The 19,221-nt window shown below is 35.3% G+C and overlaps 1 protein-coding gene across 2 annotated transcripts in view; it reads right to left on the bottom strand.

Moving 5' to 3' along the window:
• LOC117904638 (protein CASP) overlaps window positions 1–17,550 on the bottom strand; it is a 30,739-nt gene extending 13,189 nt beyond the window's left edge. The window contains exons 1-7 of one of the 2 annotated variants that reach the window (XM_034817336.1): window positions 17,195–17,550; window positions 11,177–11,287; window positions 10,775–10,953; window positions 2,514–2,663; window positions 912–1,000; window positions 534–643; window positions 247–341 (exon numbers count right to left, since the gene is read on the bottom strand). In XM_034817336.1, coding sequence (XP_034673227.1) covers window positions 247–341; window positions 534–643; window positions 912–1,000; window positions 2,514–2,663; window positions 10,775–10,953; window positions 11,177–11,287; window positions 17,195–17,282 — 822 coding nt within the window. In that variant the 5' untranslated portion in view covers window positions 17,283–17,550. The remainder of the gene's footprint in view (window positions 1–246; window positions 342–533; window positions 644–911; window positions 1,001–2,513; window positions 2,664–10,774; window positions 10,954–11,176; window positions 11,288–17,194) is intronic. The other variant, XM_034817335.1, reaches the window with a different exon arrangement.
• Window positions 17,551–19,221: the final 1,671 nt, after the last annotated feature.

The raw sequence follows: 19,221 nt of genomic DNA on the forward strand, positions 1-19,221 counted from the left end.
ATAGCCAAAGAGAATACACCATGCTAAAATCATTTGAACTATTGTTAAGCTGGCTACAAGACTATTTCTTTGGATACATAATATTCCATATTTACAAGCTGCAAGGGTCATGAAAAAGTCCCATTGGAAGTTTCACTGAGTTTGATATGGAAGTCCCTTTAGATGCATATCTACATTCAATTTAACCGCAAGTAATTCCAGGCTAGTTAGATCCTTCTAAATCAGAATATGGGTTTTGAGATGAACCTTCTCCCTCTCAAGGCTAAGAAGCAGTGTTTGAGCCCGTTCAACTTCATCCATTAGAAGGCTGACTTCTGATTGTTTTGCTGCTGTATCTTCCTCTGAAGTTATTGAATAAAGGTAAGTTGGCATAAGCTATTTAAAGACAAGGAATAAAATGAAAAATCACTCCCTGCCATGGGGAAGGATGAGGCATAAAGGATGAAAAAAAGTGTTTCTTGTGACACCAAGAACATGGTCAAGCAAATAATAAAATAATGACATGGTATTGACATTCAGAATGAGCATCTTACCTGATTGGGCACGAAGTTCAAACATCTGGCTTTGTGCAAGTTCATGTAGTTTCTGCATATTAGAAACACTTTCTTTAGCTTGTCGTAATTGATCCTGCAATAATTGCTCCCTGCATTAGACAAACAAAAAATAGAAAACTGAAAAAATTAGAATCACCATACTAAATAATGCAAAGATAAATGATTAATTCACTAAGAAGGGAAATATAAAGAACAAAAGAGCTATTACAATACAAAAAATTGATACAGTTCGCTCTAACATCTCAAAGAATAAAAAAGAGGATGCTCCCTGATGAGGTTCCAGGTCCCTGATGAGCTGACTAAAATATAGATATTACAACCATATTTCTTTTTGTGCCACCAGAAAAAAAATAATACCTCTCTTTTAAAACCTCTAGTGTCTTCTGGTTCTCTTCTGCCAAACTGCGTTGCTTCATTTCCACAATTTCCTTCACCTTCTCCTCCATCTGCCCTTGCAAGAAATGAACATGTATTAAAAGGATTAAACCAAAATGGATCCACAAACAAACATTTGTTATAAGTCCTAGAATATCAAGCAAGCAGTTCACTGATAAGAAAAATATTTCTAAAGCTGTTTTAGATGATAAAAGTATAAATAAGAGTAGTTTATAATGCTACATAAGTTAAATGGAATAAAATAATGGAAGCACCACACAATCATGATTCAATGAAATATTTTGGATCTATGTAGGATGATACAGTAGCACCATAGTATTTGTTGGCCGGGGGCACTGATTTATCATTCACTTTTTTAAGATATGATTCACGCATCATTTTAACTGATGAAATGCCTCTTAAATGACAGGAATGGCAGAGGATCTGTTATCCTTCTCAGTATTCTCCAAAAAATCTCTGTCTCCATTTTCCCATGAAATTGGAGGATCATGTTGATGACCCTACAAGTAAGGTTATTCCACGATGGAAAAAATATGAAGGTGGTAGTGATGAATAATTTTGGTGGAACCTTTATGGGTACAAATAACTTAAAGAAACATCTAATCAAAACTTATCATTACTGAAAATTCCCCTGATGCTAGTGACAAGGTTTGCATTCCACAAATTCCTACTGCAACCTCATTAAAGCTGATTGTTTAATAATTTCAATTTTTGCCAAAAGGAAATTAATTTTTTAAAGATTATGAATCCTAAACTTAAAAATTACTGAGAAGAAACCAGATCAGAGTATTTTCCAGTCCTCACTCTCACATTTATAACTGAGCCAGTACGGATTGTCATCAAAATCTAATTATCTCACAGCATCAGACCAGATTTTTTTTCATCAGAAACAAAAGATGTATTTATTATGGTTAAAAAGAACATGAGAAGTATGAGGAGTCCTCCCCACAATTAAAAAAACCTGACCAAAAAATGAGTAATCAGGATCCCATATTAATACTGAAATTATTTAATTTGATTGAAAAATAAGGAAAAAATAAAAGTGGAAATAGTATGTCTTATCAAAGATCTCAGCATCAGACCATGGAAATGAGTTTTTAAAAAATTTTCTTTTGAAACAAAAATGAGTTAGTTTTGGTCCTTCTAATAGTTTCAAACGAGAAAGATAGCATACACCAAGATGTCCTCCCTGTTCTAAAAGGTGTGTCTATGTGCACCGCCCTCCCCCTTTCCCAACCAACACACACCCACCCACTCAGCCACACCACAGAAGCTTCAAAAAGGTCTAGTTGTCTCAGCAGTGTGAACTAAACCACTTTGGCTGAAACACAGACCCCAAAGAAGCTTTGAAGAGGTCCAGTTTATCACTAACTAAACTGCTTGATGAAAATTAAGTATGCACCATTAGAGTAGGTTCTACAGAATACATGCAATATAATTACCACAGTCAACAGATGCATTTTTTATTAAGACCTAGGCAAGTATTCCAGTGCAGTGCAAAAGTGGAAAATAAAAATTTGAAGTATTGCTGGTACTACCATAACTGTTATAATCAGTACCAACCTGTTGTTCTAACTGGCGATTACGCTCTTCAAGTCTTCTTATTGTTGCCTGTTGATTCTTTAGATGAGTTGCCTCTGTCCTGAACTCCTCAAGTTCCACTTTCATCTTCCGGTTCTCAGACTCTAGCTCAGACAATTTCATATCTTGCTCCTGCATAACAACATCAAATGAGTGCCCTAGATTCTCCCATACACAAGCAAGCACTTATGCATTCACAATCCCCTACACAAAGCAAACTATCATGTGCATGGCAAGAACAAGAGATTAAAGATTTGAAAATTTTCATCACTTTAATTTATCGGATTCTATTAATTAATAATATCTCTTTAAAAAGTGGCTTTAGAGGTCCAGCCTTTTCACTAAAGGAATTAAGCCTATTAATGAAGGCCAACGATAGAAACTAAAGATGGGTGAGAGACTTTAGATCGCAGAGTGACAAATTAAAGCAAATAGACAGAAAAACAATCTGTTGGGACATTGTATCTTGTTTTTGTTGTTGGCAATTTTGTTTGTTTTCATTTTGGCATAGGATCTTTTTAAATAGCAACTTACTCTCTATTGAAGATTTGAGGTTTCCATTTACAACCTGACCATCACAGGTAAGTCTGAAAATGTTTGAGTAAGGGCAAGTTAGTTTTTTTTTCTGAGAAGATAGGGTTGAATTAGAAGTTTTAAAATTGAGTTAAAATGTCTTAATTAATTTGGAAAGAATTTTTTTTTAGATCAAAAACGAAGAAGATTATATTAATATAAGAACAAATACAAGAGAGAAAAAAGAGACAATAGAAAGAGAAAAAAACCAAGGGTAGGATGAGAGGTCCTTCCTACACAAATTAACCAAGGAAAAAACTCCCAACAATAGAACTCTAAAAACAAAGAGAAACCCCATCAATCTTCAAACTTTTGAAACGCAAACCCCAATCCAATTGAGTTGTAGAATGCTTAGAGGAACTCCTCTAAAAGCTTCAGTACAAGAAGCCTATAGAGAAGAATAAAACCGGATCAAATCCTAAACCATCTCTTCCGTTCTCCCTTTATCCTCAAAGATCCTATTGTTTCTTTCTTGCCACACCATCCAAATCAAAGTAAGGCAAGCAATTTGCCAAAGTGTCTTGCCTCTTAATGAGTTCCCCAAACCTTTAAAAGAAATAACCAACATGTCCTCAAGGCTCCTTGGAGGGACCCAAATCAACCCTACTAGATTGAACAACCTGTGCCAAAGTCCAATGGTAACGAGACAATGAAGAAAAAGGTGGTCAATCGACTCTCCATTTCCTTTGCAAAGAATGCACCATTGAGGACAGAGGGCTTTGTAGGGTCTTCTCAATTGCAACTTGTCATTAGTGTTTACCTTCCCATGTGCTACTAACCAAGCGAGGGCCTTAACCTTTGAAGGGACTTTTGAGCTCCATAAAAACTTGGCCGGAAGGAACATTAAAGGATTTGAAACTTTTGACAAGGCACAAAAAAAAGATTTCACTGAAAACAAGCCTGATGAAGACAAAGACCACGCTCTTGAGTTTGATGAAGAAGGGGAAAAAAGCATAGAATTAAGGGAGGACATTAATCTCTGAAGGAGATCAATTTCTGAATCCGTTAGATTGCGGCGAAAGTTAAAATTCCAAGACAGTGGTAAGGAATTGTCAAGGACATTTAAGACAGTAAGGTTTTTCACAGAAATAACTCTGTAAAGATCAGCAAATTGAGAGCACAAAGTTTGGTTTCCCCACCAAAGATCTTCCCAAAACCGAATTCTCTCCCCATTGCCCACCACTAGGCGGACAAAAGGGGAGAACTCCTGGAAAACTTAAGCAATAGCCTTCCAAGGACATCTGTGAGACCATCTAACCACCGTGTTGGCGTCCCATCTATTAGGATGTGTCCCATATATACTCACAATAACCTTATGCCAAAGACCGCTCCTTTCTCTAGGGAACCTCCAAAGCCATTTCCCTAAGAAGGCAATATTTCTCATAGAAGTCTTCCCAAAGCCCAAACCTCCCATCTCCTTTGGTCTACTAACAACCTCCCATCTGATAAGGTGATCTTTCTTCCCTTCCCCAGCCCCAAACCAAAGAAAATCCCTTTGCATCTTCTCAATCTTTGAAGCTATTGATACTGGGATTTTAAAGAAGGAGAGGAAGTAGCTAGTGATGTGAGATAGACAAGACTTAATTAAAGTAATCCTCCCTCCCAAAGACAAATAGGCCTTTTTCCACCCATCCAGCCTCCTCGAAATTCTTTCAACCACTAAATCCCAAAAGTCTATTATTTGGAAAGAATTGTAAACAGAGAATTTAAAAAGAAAAATATTTCCAAATAATAAAAATAATTTGGAAAGGAATTTTAAATTGAGGATTTAAAAAATAATAATCTTTCCAAATCTTTTAAGGAATTTGGAAAAAAAACTTGAAAAAGAATTTGAATTAAGAACTTTAAAAAGAAAATTTTTCCAAATCTTTTTGAATTTGAAATATGAAATCTTTTCAAATTTTGTTAAAATTCTTAAGTTTCTAAATTGTTTTTCGTAAAATATAATTTCTAATTGATTCCAAGTCCACTAGGTTTTCCCTTATATATACCCCACCTAAATGTGTTTTAGGGTGGGATGCTCTAAGAGAATCAACCCTAACTTGCATAGTCATTCTCAAACTCTCTCACGAATCCACTGATCGAATTCTAAGTTGTTAGAATGACCCGCTACCCCTTAGAGGCTACTGGAGCATTGGGGGGTATTGGGTCGCAAACGTGGATCCCGATATAGGTACTAGAGTGTGGGGGTTTTCCACGTAAAATTGCTTATCTCTTGTGTGATTGTGTTTGCATTGGATATTCATTTTATCATACAGGATTCGATTGATTTAAATTGGCTTAGATTCCTCTCATAGGTTAATTTGTGTTAACAAATCCAACTCATATATTAAATTTTTAAATTTCCACCCATTCACCCACCTCTAAGTGTTACCCTACTCAGACAAAGGTTTTTCACAATCCACTTACGGAAATTTTAAGGTCTTCCGGTAAAGTTAAGATCTCAGCCTCAATGGCCAAATCAATACCAATTGGCTTAGAGAAAGCTCCAACAATCCAGCCTTTGTGGCCTAGAGAAAGTTTTAACAACTCTGTGAAGAGTTATCAGATCATAGGTTAAATAAGAACCTCATTAGAGCCCTCTTGGAATGGACAAATGCTTCACTAGATTTGAGAATTTTGTCAATGCTTGATTTCCTAGATAGTCTTAGTTATGGATACTGTGATGTTTTACTGTTTTGGCTGGCTCCTGTTTGTATTTCTTTCTTTGTTTTTTGCATATACTTCTTGCATACAAAGGGTGCGGCCCCTTTCTTTGCCGCTCTTTAAATAGATTTGCTATCTTTGCCTATCAAAACAACAATTGTTTTAACAACTCTGCTGCCCATATGACTTAAAGTAAGTTTTAGCAACTTCACCTTTTTTGTAAGAAAAGTAGTATAGCATTAGAAAAAGGAAAAAGTTGTATAAAAGAATGAAGGACAAGAAATCCCACCAAAAAAATTCAGTGAGAGAGAAAGAGGAAAAAGTATACAAGCAAGAGTTAGAAAAAGAAATGCAAAGGTTCCTGCACAGGAAAGCCTATGGCTTCCCATTCTTACAGAAACAGAGCAGTTGTATTCTCCAAGACCCTCTTCAACCCCATAAACCACACAAAGACAAAACTGTTGTTGAATACTCTTTCACCAATAAATCTCTCTTACAAATTGGACATTCTCAACCAAAGCAAGTAATTCCACTATAGATCAGAGCAAGCTCCATTGGAAAAAAACTCGAATAATCTCACCATTGTGAACCCACCAATATCCATCTAACCAAGATTAGTAAAGAACATTAATCAAAATTAAGCTTCTAAACTCCAACTACCAAAAAAGTCCATTTAGCCTCTATGCCCACCACCTTCCTAACTAGGATGCAGATCAAACTCAAACCATGAAAAATCATACTAAAGGGACTTCTAAAGAACTCATTAGTAATTGATATCCACAGAAATTTAAGCACGGGTAGGAAAATCCATTTAATTAATTGGAAGGCGGTGTGTACTCAAAAGGAGAAGGGGGATCTTGGTATTAGGAGGATGGGGTTATTGAACAAGGCCTTATTAGGCAAGTGGATTTGGAGATTTGTCGTTGAAAAGGACGTCTTGTGGAAGAAGGTGATTGGGGTGAAGCATGGGTTGGAGGGTTGTGGTTGGAAATCTAAGGAAGTTCGTGGGCCCTTTGGAGTGGGAGTTTGGAAGGAGATTTTGAAGGAGATGAACTGGTGTTGGAATAACATGAAGTTCAATGTGGGGAGGGGGACTAAGATTATGTTCTGGACTGATCATTGGTGCGGCAACGTAGCGCTATCCCAAGCGTTTCCCCAGATTTTTGCCTTGGCAGTGTGTAGTAACGAATTGGTGAATGAGGTGTGGGACCCAAGGCTTGGCCAAGGAGGGTGGAATCTCAGATTGGCTAGAGATTCTAACGATTGGGAGCTGGTGTTAATAGAAGACTTGCTCTTCTTGCTAAGGAACATCAGGGTAACCCCAGAGGAGGATTCAATGCTTTGGAAAGGAGGGGATTGTGTCAGTTTTTGGATTCGGGTGGCTTACAATCTGCTGGCAGCCCCTAACCCTCTCGTCTTTCTGGGAAAAAATATTTGGGTGGACCAGGCCCCAACCAAAGTTGTTTTTTTTGCGTGGGAGGCTACTTGGGAAAAAATCCTCACATTGGATAGGCTGCAAAAGTGTGGGTGGCAGCTTCCTAATCGTTGTTTTTTGTGTGGTTGTGAAGAGGAAAATGTAAATCACATTCTTTTACACTGTACAGTGGTTAGGGCCCTATGGGAAATCGCCTTTGCCTTATTTGGGGTTCAGTGGGTGTTTCCAGAGAAGGTCAAAGAGGCGTTGTTCTGTTGGCGGGGCCCTTTTGTGGATAAAAAAAGGAAGAAGATATGGAAGTCCATTCTGTTATGTATTTTTTGGACGGTGTGGAAGGAAAGAAATAGGTTAGCTTTTAGAGGGGGTTCTTTGGCTATTCAAACTCTTAAGAACTCTTTTGTATGTAGTCTGTGGAGTTGGGCTAAGTTGTATAGGGGAGAGGAGTCCTCTTCACTTTTAGGCTTCTTGGAGTGGTCCCCTAAGGGCTGGTGAGGTGTTCCTGTTTTTGCTTTTTTGGCTTTGTGGCTGCTTTGTATACTTCCTGTATGCGGTGCGGCCTTTCGGCCTTCTTTAATATATATTCTGCTCTCGCTTATCAAAAAAAAATATATATATCCACGGAAGTTTGAAAAGGCAAATAATTCTCCACAATTTTGTCATCAATCTCTTTCTATCCTCATAGATTCTCAAATTCCTTCTCAACCAAATAACTCACAAGGTTGATAGGATAGCAAAATCTTCCATCCTTTGCATGTACTGAGCAAAGGCCTTAATTTTAAGGGAACTTTTCAAAATCATGTGTTTGTGTTTGTGTGCGTGTGTGTGTATTTTAATTTGGATTCAAGAAGGGAAGCTGAATTGAAAGGATCAATTTGAAAGGAAATTATCAAACCTTTTTTTTTCTTTTTCTTTTTTACAATTTGGCCTCTTCTCCAAAATCCATGTTCAATTTTGAAAAGTTAAGCCACTTCAGTATCTTCATAAAACCCAATCAAGCATTTGAACAAAAAATTTCAAGAAATATATAAATATCTGAAACAAATGATGTATCAACTTCAGCAGTAAATTTGAAATTATGAACAAGTGTAGCCTCAAGTCCAAAATAATAATGACATGGGAATTAGCAAATTAACTACCATGATACATGACAACCTAGGAGTTCTATAACATTAATTTGGTTTCATTTTAATCATCTAAATTGAGATGGAAATTTCCATCCACTTAAATATTTATTTATGTCGATTGTACTTTAAGTTAGGGTACTAATAAATACCTCACATTAGTTACAATTCACAACTAACATGAAACATAGCAAGGACTCAAAGTCATCCATAGTTTTAGGAGAAAATGAATGAGGGAACACTCTCATGGAATCCACAAATCTTCATCTCTTGAGGGAACACTCTCAAGATCTAAAGAGACTTACTTTGGGGTGGCGGACCTCTAGAGAAAATACCTCATTTGGTTAATTGGCATATGGTCTGTTTGGGGAAAAAAAAAAAAGACGGGGGCCTTGACATTCATAATCTTTCCACCTTAAAGAAGACCTTGCTTGGTGATTGAAATTGGAGATTCACAACCAAAGGAGAGTCCTTATGGGAATGGATCACAATAGGGAGGTTTGGCAAAAAGGAAAGAGGGTTAGAGTTCGAGGGAGGTGTGGAAAGTTATTAGAAAGGTGTGGGAGGTTATAAAATGTAGGTCTCGTTTCATAATCGGGAATAGAAGAAGGGTAAAATTTTGGAAAGATAGATAGTGTGATGACTTGTCTCTGGAAAAAGCTTTCCTGACATTATTCTCTATAGCATCCAACAAAGAAGGTTGCGTGGTAGAGATTAGGAACAGGCTAGCAAGGATGTAAATGAAGTCCTAGCTTTTCAAGAAAGTTCAATATTTTTTTTTATTAAAAACAATACATGTGTTAAATTAAGGATAAAGAAATACAAAAGAAGGATGATGAATCCTCCCAAAAATACAATGAACTGATCATAAAGTATGTTTGAAGCCTCCAAAGTACTAAGTAAACCTATACAATAGTAAAGTTTCACAAGGGAATACAAAAAAAAACAATTCATAGCTCTAATATCAGAATAATTTCCATTCAAGCAACCTCTCCTTGTTAATCCACACCTTTTGAACTACCAATCAAGTTGGACTGTATTAAGGGGAATCCCAAAAATGTTGTGGTATAAGAGGCCCAAAAGGAAACAAAGAAATGAATGATAGCCCAAAAAGTCTTTGAAGTCCTCATCTTATTCTAAAAAATCCAATGTTTTCAAAATCAGACCGGTCATTAAACCAAAAAAATTACCGGTCCACGGTTCACTGGTCGGACCGGTGGTTGAACCACGATCGAATCGGTGATGCCATAAATATATAATTTTAATATTATTAAAATTAAAAATATTTATAAAAAATTAAATATATATAATTTAAAATTTTAATAAAAAAAATACTTATAAGTAATTAAATATATATAAAAATAAAATTAAAAATTTAATAATATGTCATTTTTATATTTAATATATCAAATTAAATGACAGAAATAAATATAAATGTATTTTTTAAAAATCCCAATTTTTTAGATAATCCAATTTTTAGGCCCATTTACATTCATTTTTCAAAGAAGCCATCTGCACCCTCCATTTTCATACTTGATCTCCACCCTTCGTTTAAAAAACAAAACCCTAAAACCCTCTTTTTCTTCACCAGCCACCGCCCATTTTCCCTATTTCTCTTCTTCTTTTCCATTTCTTCTTCCAATTGCTCCCTTTCTCTTCTTCTTCTCTATTTCCTCTTCTAGCCGCTTGCTCCCCTTTTTGGCTTTTTCCCCCTTTCTCTTCTTCTTCTCCATTTCTTCTCTTTTCTTTTCTTTCTTTCCCTCTCTCTCTCACCATACCCATGCCTACCCTGACCAGTGGCCACCTCACCGTCAGCGGCAACTCGAGCGTGACTACCGATCGCCGACCAGCAATCTCCCATTCCCACCATCTCGCTATCTCTCATAAAAAAAATAAAAATAAAAACATGTAGTGAACCTTTCGGTTCACTCAGTTCGCCGGTCCAATAATCGGTTTTGACGGTTCGAGGCTAGTTCAATAGGTCATCGGTCCAAAAGGGTGGACCGAACCGGAAAGGTCACTGGCCGACGATCAGGCCGCTTAGACCGGCTGATCCAGTCCGGGTTTTAAAACAATGAAAAAATCCTAATATTTCTTTCATGTCAAACAACTCAAATCAAAGAGAGACAAGCAGTTTGCCAAAGAACCTTACCTTTAATGGAGCTTCCCAATCCCTTATATGAGATGGTCATCATGTAAAAAATATTCCAAGGAGGAACCCAATCCAAATTAGTTAATCTAAAAAGTGTATCATCCCCAAAGTCAACAAATAATGTAAAAAAAAAATGATCCACCGTTTCTCAACTCTCCATACACAATAATCAGACATCAGGACTAAGAGCACGTAGGATCTTCTCAATTATAGCATGTCATTGTTATTGAAGAGGCTAGTTCATATTAGATGAGATTCAAAAGCTAATTGAAGTTCTTCTAGTGGAATCACATAAACAAAACAAGATTGAACTTACAGCAATTGAAGCAAGCGCTGGATAAGGATCTGGAGCCTCATAAAGTTTCTGGTAGATGTTAAGAAAAGCATTTTCTCCAAATTTTGCTCTCTTAGTAAGATTATCAACTTCTTCTTGATAACCCTTTAGTAAAGAATTAAACAAATTTAACTTCTCATCTGGTGAAGCTTTCTTGAAATCTGTCAAAAGGTGAATAAATAAACAGTTAAGTGCACATGCTTGTATTTTTAACAAAGAAAATTAGTATCTTTTAAAAATAAAGAAGAAAAGTGAACGTTGTATTTTTTCTGCGCAAAACCAACTAGACCCAACTGTGAAGCCATCATGATGTTAGTAGGTTAGAAACCAATTAAGATAAACTTTAGTCTAGTTGCTCAAAGGGAAGCAGTATTGAGTAGTCACCTCGAGTGCTCTCTGCAAGCTTCCGCCGATTTTTCTGGCTGTTTTCCTGATTTTCAGCTATTCTAAGCCCTTGTTCATCCAACACACTCCTTTCCTTCTCTAAATCAAATTCTGCAAAAAACAAAGGAATCTTAACCAAACATTTAAACAATATTTTCCCTACTTTGTTTTCAATGGATAAAAGAAATCCATGCTCCATGGTATAAGATACTTTGTGTTAAATGGCTTTAAATAAAAACAACAAAGTTATTTACAGAAGATGATGGTGACAATGATACATTGGCACTAGCAGATGAGGAGGAGGGGGGACACATGCCATGCCACACCCAAACCAACCCACCCCCACCGTACATAAACACACAAAACCCATTGAAATATTAGAATAAAATTGCAAAAATAGAATGTTTTGCTTTGGGTTTGAACCTGTCCCTATAAGATATAATGAATATCATATTAAATCCTTAGCCGCAAATGAAATTTTATTTTATTGTTATACATTGCTTAAAAGACATATTTCAGTCAGCATTTAAAAGAAAAAACTCCAGAATCAAACCCACATATCCAACCTTGTAGAGAGAGGAAAAAAAAATAAAAATTAAGAAGAGAGAGATACAATAAAGAGGCTCATCTTCCTCACTTCTCATGATTTATTGTGAGTGCATTTAGATTTTTTTTAAAATATATATATTAGAAAAAAGAAAAAAGAAAAAAAACTACTTATTGATATGAATTTTAAGTAGAAATGAAGGATGAAAAGTCCTTCCAAAGTACAAAGGATGGTCAAAAAGGGAAAAAACTATATCAAACACTCCACTATGATGATCCCTAATCACACCTCTAGTTTCTAGTTGATCTCGATTACCTAAGGCACACCCATCAAAATTTAACTTAATCAAACCCAAACAAGGTAGAGTTGAGACTAAAAGGGTCTTACAACCAACCCTCTTTGACCTACAAACCATATCCCAATTAAGTTAAATATTCAATGGAGTACCCCCAAAAATTGAAGAGGGAGAAGGATGAATAGAAATCTATCAAATACCAAATGTATTCTAAGGTCCTCCATTTATCCAAAAAAAGATTCTCACATTCCCCTCCCTCCAAACCATCCAAAACAATGCAAGATAAACTATACACCGAAATTCGCTTTATCTAGGAGTATCCCCAACCTCTAAAAGAGAAAAACAACATACTTGTCACATTCTTAAGAGGAACCCAATTTATTTTAGCAATCTTATATAGTCTATTCCATGGTCTCAAAGTCACTAAGCATTGTAAAATCAGACAATCAATTAAATCTCCACTCCTTAGGCACATGACACATTCAATCTGAGAGCTTTGAAAGGCCTCCTCACCTATAGCAAATCATTGGTGTTAATTTTTTTTTTTTTTTTTTTTTTGGCCTTTTAATTAAAGAATTTAAAATTTCTTATCTATTATGCATGTTCTTTTAATTTTTCATATAACTTTTTTAAGGATATTATTAAAGAATTTTTAACCAAATACAGCAAATGAGAATTCAAAGGATGAATGATAAGATTCATTTGACAATAAGGATAAACTCATTAAAAGTGTCATCAATCAACATTTAAGATTTTGCATTTATTATTAGTTGAATTTTTCTACATATTTTTTTAAAATCGGAAACAAGGATATATTAATTATGGATAAAAAGTACAAGAGAAGGATGAGAGAGTCCTCCCTACAAAATACAAGAGCTTGATCAAAGTATGACTAAAACTCCTCCACTATACAAGGAAATCTATACAAAAAAATGTAGTCCGCTAAAGGCTATTCATCAATTCCATAAAAAAAGCTCCTCTTATTGTTGTCCAACCTGTTTGAATTACAAACTAAATGCTAATTGAGCTAAATAACATCGAGAAGAAAACCTATAAATGCAACTATACAAGAGGCCCAGAATGAAGAATAGAAGTGAAGTGAATCCTTCAGCATCTCAAATGTCCTCCACTTTTCCTCAAAGATCCTAACATTTCTCTCTCGCCACACAATCCAAAGCAATGTGAGGCAAGCGATTTGCCAAAGGGTCTTGCTTCTAATGAAACTCCCCAAATCCTCTATAAGAAATGTTCATCATGTTGCATATATTCTTGGGTGGAACCTAATCCATCCTGGCTAAATTGAATAACTAGAGTCATAGCCCCAAAGTTATCAGACAATGTAAAAAGGCAGAATAATTTTTCAAATCTTACTATTGATAAATGTTTCTACCTCTCAAATAAATTTCTTGACCTGACCCTACCCAAAACCTCATGTACCTAGATAAAAGGATGATAAAAATTTCTTTTTGTCCTCCAAATCAATGTCCAAGCCATCCATAATTCATCCTTAACAGCATCTTTATTATTTATTTATTTTTTCCTTCCTAATTTGACCTTCAACCCAGCAGCAGCCTAAAAAGGGAAGACAAAATGTCTGAGCTATCCCAGCTACTCAATCTCTACACCAAAAAAAAAAAGGCTGTGATGTCATCAGCATATAATACACGTGAGGTAACCCTCACCCCTTGGTCGCATATAAGGCAACCCAGCAGAGATGTGTGCCCCCATCCAACCAAGAACACACACACACACACACACAAAACAAAAACAAAAAAACAAAAAAAAAAAAGAAAAAGAAAAGAAAAGAAGGGCGCAAAAAGACTGCTATACACATCATTTTGCTACACCTCCACAAACAGGAACTGAAATAATGAGTCATATTCCTGACTGTTGCAATGCAATTTTAGTCCATCCAAATGCCATCCAGAACACAACATAAGAGAGAAAATTCCAAATTTCCTGTTAATGTTATCATAAGCATTCTCAATAAGAAGTTCTACACCATCTACTAACCCCTAATATCTTTCTAAAATCAAAGCAATCAATGCCACACTGAAAAATTTTTTATCTTCCCCAAGCATTCCACAACTCCCATAGTCCCACCAGCTTATGAACACTCATTCTTAAAGCAAAGATCTTAGTAAGGGTTGGTAAATATCCCCAACACACCACTGGTTTCTAATGCCTTTTATGGCCTCTGTTCCCCCATTAGGAAGAAGAATACAAAAATTACATTCAAATTTCCCTCAAACTCCACGATTTCATGAAAAGATTGAAGAGCGCCCAACAGCACCACTTTAACCATTTTCCAATTCTGTAGCCAATATGCCATTCGAGTCCAGGGCCTCATCACTACTTAGGCCTTTAAGGGCCTGCAGTAAACTCCCTCTTAAGTTGAAGTTGCTCAAGGGAATCAATATGGCCAAACTCTGAACCACCCAACCTCCAACATATGGTGTCAGAGTGGAGATTCTGGAAGTAAAGACCGATGAATGAGTTTATTGATGATCTTCTGATAAAAGAAATGACCTTATCGGTGATCTCATCATCCTCAGTTTCCACTTGGAATCAGCCCTCAGTCCACCATTTTGATTTTGATGCTAATGAGCATTAGCCAAATGATGAAAGTGCTACATATTCAGGTCATCGCCCTTGAGCCACAGTGCCCTAGATTTCTAATGCTCACTGATATATTCCCTTCAAACTAGCCTACTAAAGGTCTCCTTTGCCTCACTACTCTAACCCACCCCTCCCACCACTAAACCACTATCTCCTTTATGTCCTACTCTTCTAACTACTCCATAAATATGATGTTTAACACTTTCTTGTTCCATTTTTGAAGTCTTTTTTTTTTTTTTTTGATCAGAGTTCCATTTTTGAAGTCTTTCTTAAGCACTTCCATTATTCTTTATAAATCTAAAACTTGTTCCCTCACAACTCAAGTAATCCACCAAATTTTATCATCTCCCAACCCCCTCTTCTTTAAACCACGTATTTTCAAATCAAAGAGAATATTCACCTCTCCTCAACAACCATAATCCAACAAGATTGGCAAACAGTTGGATTCCGGTCTAGGCCAAGTGCTTTGAGGGACATCTGAATGCTGCCAAAACTAGAAACGCATCAATTTTTGGCATAGACTATCGGTTTTCTTTTTTGCAATTTTTTCTTTTTTTTGATAGATAAAGAGAATAATATTAAACAGAAAAAGGAAACACCAAACTAGTGTCCTCTAGGTATACAGGGAGTATACAAAAGCAGCCCAAAGGCTCGAAACCAAGGGAGGAGGAAATAAACAACAACCTACCCTTACTTAGCGCCTAGCCACTCAAAAAAGCTAACAAGAGAAGAAGGGCTCAAAACTATAAACACTCTAACCCAAGACCAAAAATTACATACAAAAGAATATTTTAGTCTTTGAAGCAAAAACTCCCCATTCCCAAAAGCTAGCAGATTTCTTTCCTTTAAGACTAACCAAAATATACATAAGGGGGGCATTAGCCAAGCCTTTTTACGGGTTTTCCCCACAAACGCTCCATGTCACCAAATGAGAGTTTCTTTAACTGAACCAGAGAAAACTCAAGCCACCCTAAAAAGGAAGAAAAGAAGATTCCACAATGCCCGAATCTTTACACAACGAAGTAAAAGGTGATCCACCGTTTCTACTTCAGAAAGGCATAGAAAACACCTATTTGCCAACGAGTACCCCCTCCTCTGGAATTGCTCCAAAGTTAAGATTTTGCCCCAGGAAGCCTCCCAAGCAAAGAATGATACCTTAGGAGGCACATTCGCCCTCCAAATACTACCACAAAGGAACAAAGAGGAACCTCCGGGCTCCAAAATAGAATAAAGCGACTTGACTGAGAAAGCTCCACTCTTAGATGTTGTCCACACCACTTTATCCTCAGCCTCCCCTTGCACCCTAAAGGCTTGGAATTTAAGCATAAAACACTCCACCGTCTCAATCTCTCAATCATTAAACGTCTTTGAGAAGAGAGGGGTCCAACCATCCCCTACCCCATCTAGGTTCCAAACATCCGAAACCCAGGCATCTTTTTGCAAATTGATAAAAAAGAAATAAGGAAATTCTTTTCTGTTAACACCAAAAGCAAATTTCAAAGAAACCTGGAATTTAGGAGTCATATTGTATGTTTTGGTTCTGGTCCCCCTTCCGTTGTAGATTTTGTTGATTAGTTAGACCCTGGTTAAGGGTTTTTCTCTCTCTCTTTTGTATACCTCGTGTATCCTTTGGGGTGCTTCCTTGAAGTACCTCTTTTCTTTTAATATATTTCTCTTTATTGATCAAAAAAAAAAAGGAGTCATATTGTATGTTGTACATGACACAAAATATGTGTTACAAGAACATAATTCAAATAAACTCAATAAAGCTTTTGAAAAATGCCAAGTATTCTGAGTAGGTTACACAAACCCTTCTTTTCCATTCGGTTCTATATGCAGCCACATATCCTATTAATCATCACTTTAATGTAAGTGCATATCCTATAGCGTACCAGTCTAACCAAGGCAACACCCGATTCCAACCCAAAAAAAGAAACTAATTCCAAATGTGTTCCCACAAAGTTAATTCTTATGGCTAGCACCCCAAAACCCCTTTGGTGTCAAATACGTAGAAAAATCCATCATCGAACTTTTTCACCTCCATGATCACTCTTCAAGCATCATCTCAACATTCTCGTATCCAAAACACGGACCATGCTTCCTCATTTCACCGTAACTACGTAACATTTTCATATGTTGCACATCACCCTATCTACATCAATTTCAGCAAATTGTGCATGCACCGCTACAAATACCGAGTCGATCACGACTCTGTTTGCTTTAACAACAACCGTAGCCACAAAAATTTTCCTGGAAAACCAAATCCTTACCTAAGCTCACTCCTCCTTGTTTGCTCAGAAAATAGGGGAGACCAAAAATAAAATAAAGGTAATAATTTCGTCTCATTTCCTCTATCATGTCAGTTCAACGGAAGCCCCACTCCGACAAAGTAAAACGGCTGAATCACTCTAAGCCGAGTGGGATTCTCGTTTCAGATTCAACATTTCCCCACATTTTACTGGCAACCAAACCTCCCTCTTAATTTTTCTCTTCTTAAAAAAAAATAATAATAACAATATTCCGATAAATTATAAAATGGTGAAAATCATGAGGCTACCTCTCCAGAAATTAGAGACGACGGGGATAGGAGAAGAAGATGCGGGCATAGGCTTGTCTCTGTCGGATCCACCATGCGGAGCCTCCATGGAAGAATCCGGATCTCAATCTCCGCGATCACCAATATTTAATTTCTGTGATTTTTGCGTACAATTCAGAGACTGAGATTGAGATCAATGCTGTATGGATCTCTCCTAGAGCTTTTGGATTATTTCGGCGATGGAGTTTGGGTTTCCACTAGGCTCCTCTGCAGTGAAATAGGTCCGGTGAGCGCTAGTGCGCATCTGATCTCCCCGCTTAAACCGCTTTTAGCTTCAAACGCAAGTTCCTGAATACCTTGATGCACTACCAAAGACTGTATGCCTATTATAATGGTTTTCTTTTTTAGATGTGATGATAATTTTTGTTGCATTCGTTTTTCTTCGTGGGATATATGCTTCAAGAAATATTTGTTACAAAAGGATGAGAATCCCGTAATTGAAAAAATAACTTCAAAGGAAAATATATATATATATATATATATAAGAAAATTTGTTTTCTTATCTTTTATTTTACCATAAAAAATAGAAAATATATAATTAAAAAATTTTCAAAAAGTTATGGTTCTATTTGGCAACTATTTTATAAATTTTTTTTTTTTTTTTCATAATAAAAGACCTAAAAAACTCATATGGCACTTAAAAATTGTTTTCTGCTTTTTTGTACTTAAAAACAAAAAAATAAGGTGTTTTGAGATAATACCTTTTAGTTATTTTATGTTATTTTTACTTGTTTTCTTATAATTATTTAAAAAATATTAATACAAACATTTAAAGTTTGTTTGGTAACGTAATTTAAAAACAGTTTTAAAAAATTTATAATATGGTTGTTGTTTTATAAAAACAATTTTTAAAAACAAAATAAAATAGAAAACGATTTTTAGAAAATAAGTAGAAATTGTTTTCACCAGTTTTTAAACAACACAAGGAAAACATGGACCCATTTGGTCATGTTTCTAGAAACTTGCTTTTAAAAACTGGTTTTAAGTTATAATGATTAAAAATAAAACGCTACACATCAAAATTATTTTATAACATATTTAAAAATATAAAAAACATATTAAAAGCATTTTAGGTTTTCAAATAAGCTTTTGTTCTATAAAACATTTAAATAATAGTCTTTTAAAAAAAATTGATAACTATTTTCGAAAACAATCGAACAAATCTTATATATTTTAAAATTATATAACCTTTATATAATATAAATAAATAAAATAAATTCAAAAAACATATAAAAATAATTAATTGAGTTTAAACATATATTTGGTTTTCTTTCATGTTTTTTCCTTCTACTTTTCCTTTATTTTTTTCTCTCACATTTTTTCTTAACCTAAACATAATTTAATTATAATTTGGTCAATTATATTGGTGTTATAATGCATATTTTTAAGAGATAGGGATATTATGAAAATGCATAATTATTTTATTATTTTTAATCAAATAACCATCTATTATAAATCATTTTTTTCATTATATATAATATATTTTATATCTAATATAAGCATTATATAACACATTATTTCGAATATAACATACAAGATATTATTTTTATTAGATATAATATTTATAGTTATTATAACCATATTATAAATGATATCCCGAAATATGTATATTGTATCTTATCTAACCCATCAATCAAATGTAATATAATAGAATAATGTAAGTAGGAAAAATACTAATTATTGTAAAAGATTTATTTTCATATTATTAAAAAAATCATATTTTTATGTAACAAATGTAGAGTGAAGCCTTTCCCTTTAGAGAATATACCAAACGAGCCGGGCCTTGAATTTGTAGGCAAGCCTGGGCTTGCCCTTGTGGAGTCACCTGAGCACATCACCAAAGATATAGGCCCACTATTCATTCTCTGAGGCTTATCTTTTAATGGGCTGGGGCAACACTTGTATTGGTAGTAGAGTATAATTTGAAAAACTATAACACATTTGTTTGTTATTTACTCGATAGTATTTATATTCAAAATATTTTTAGT

Source organism: Vitis riparia, chromosome 17, assembly GCF_004353265.1.
Source record: "Vitis riparia cultivar Riparia Gloire de Montpellier isolate 1030 chromosome 17, EGFV_Vit.rip_1.0, whole genome shotgun sequence".
Lineage (NCBI taxonomy): Eukaryota > Viridiplantae > Streptophyta > Magnoliopsida > Vitales > Vitaceae > Vitis > Vitis riparia.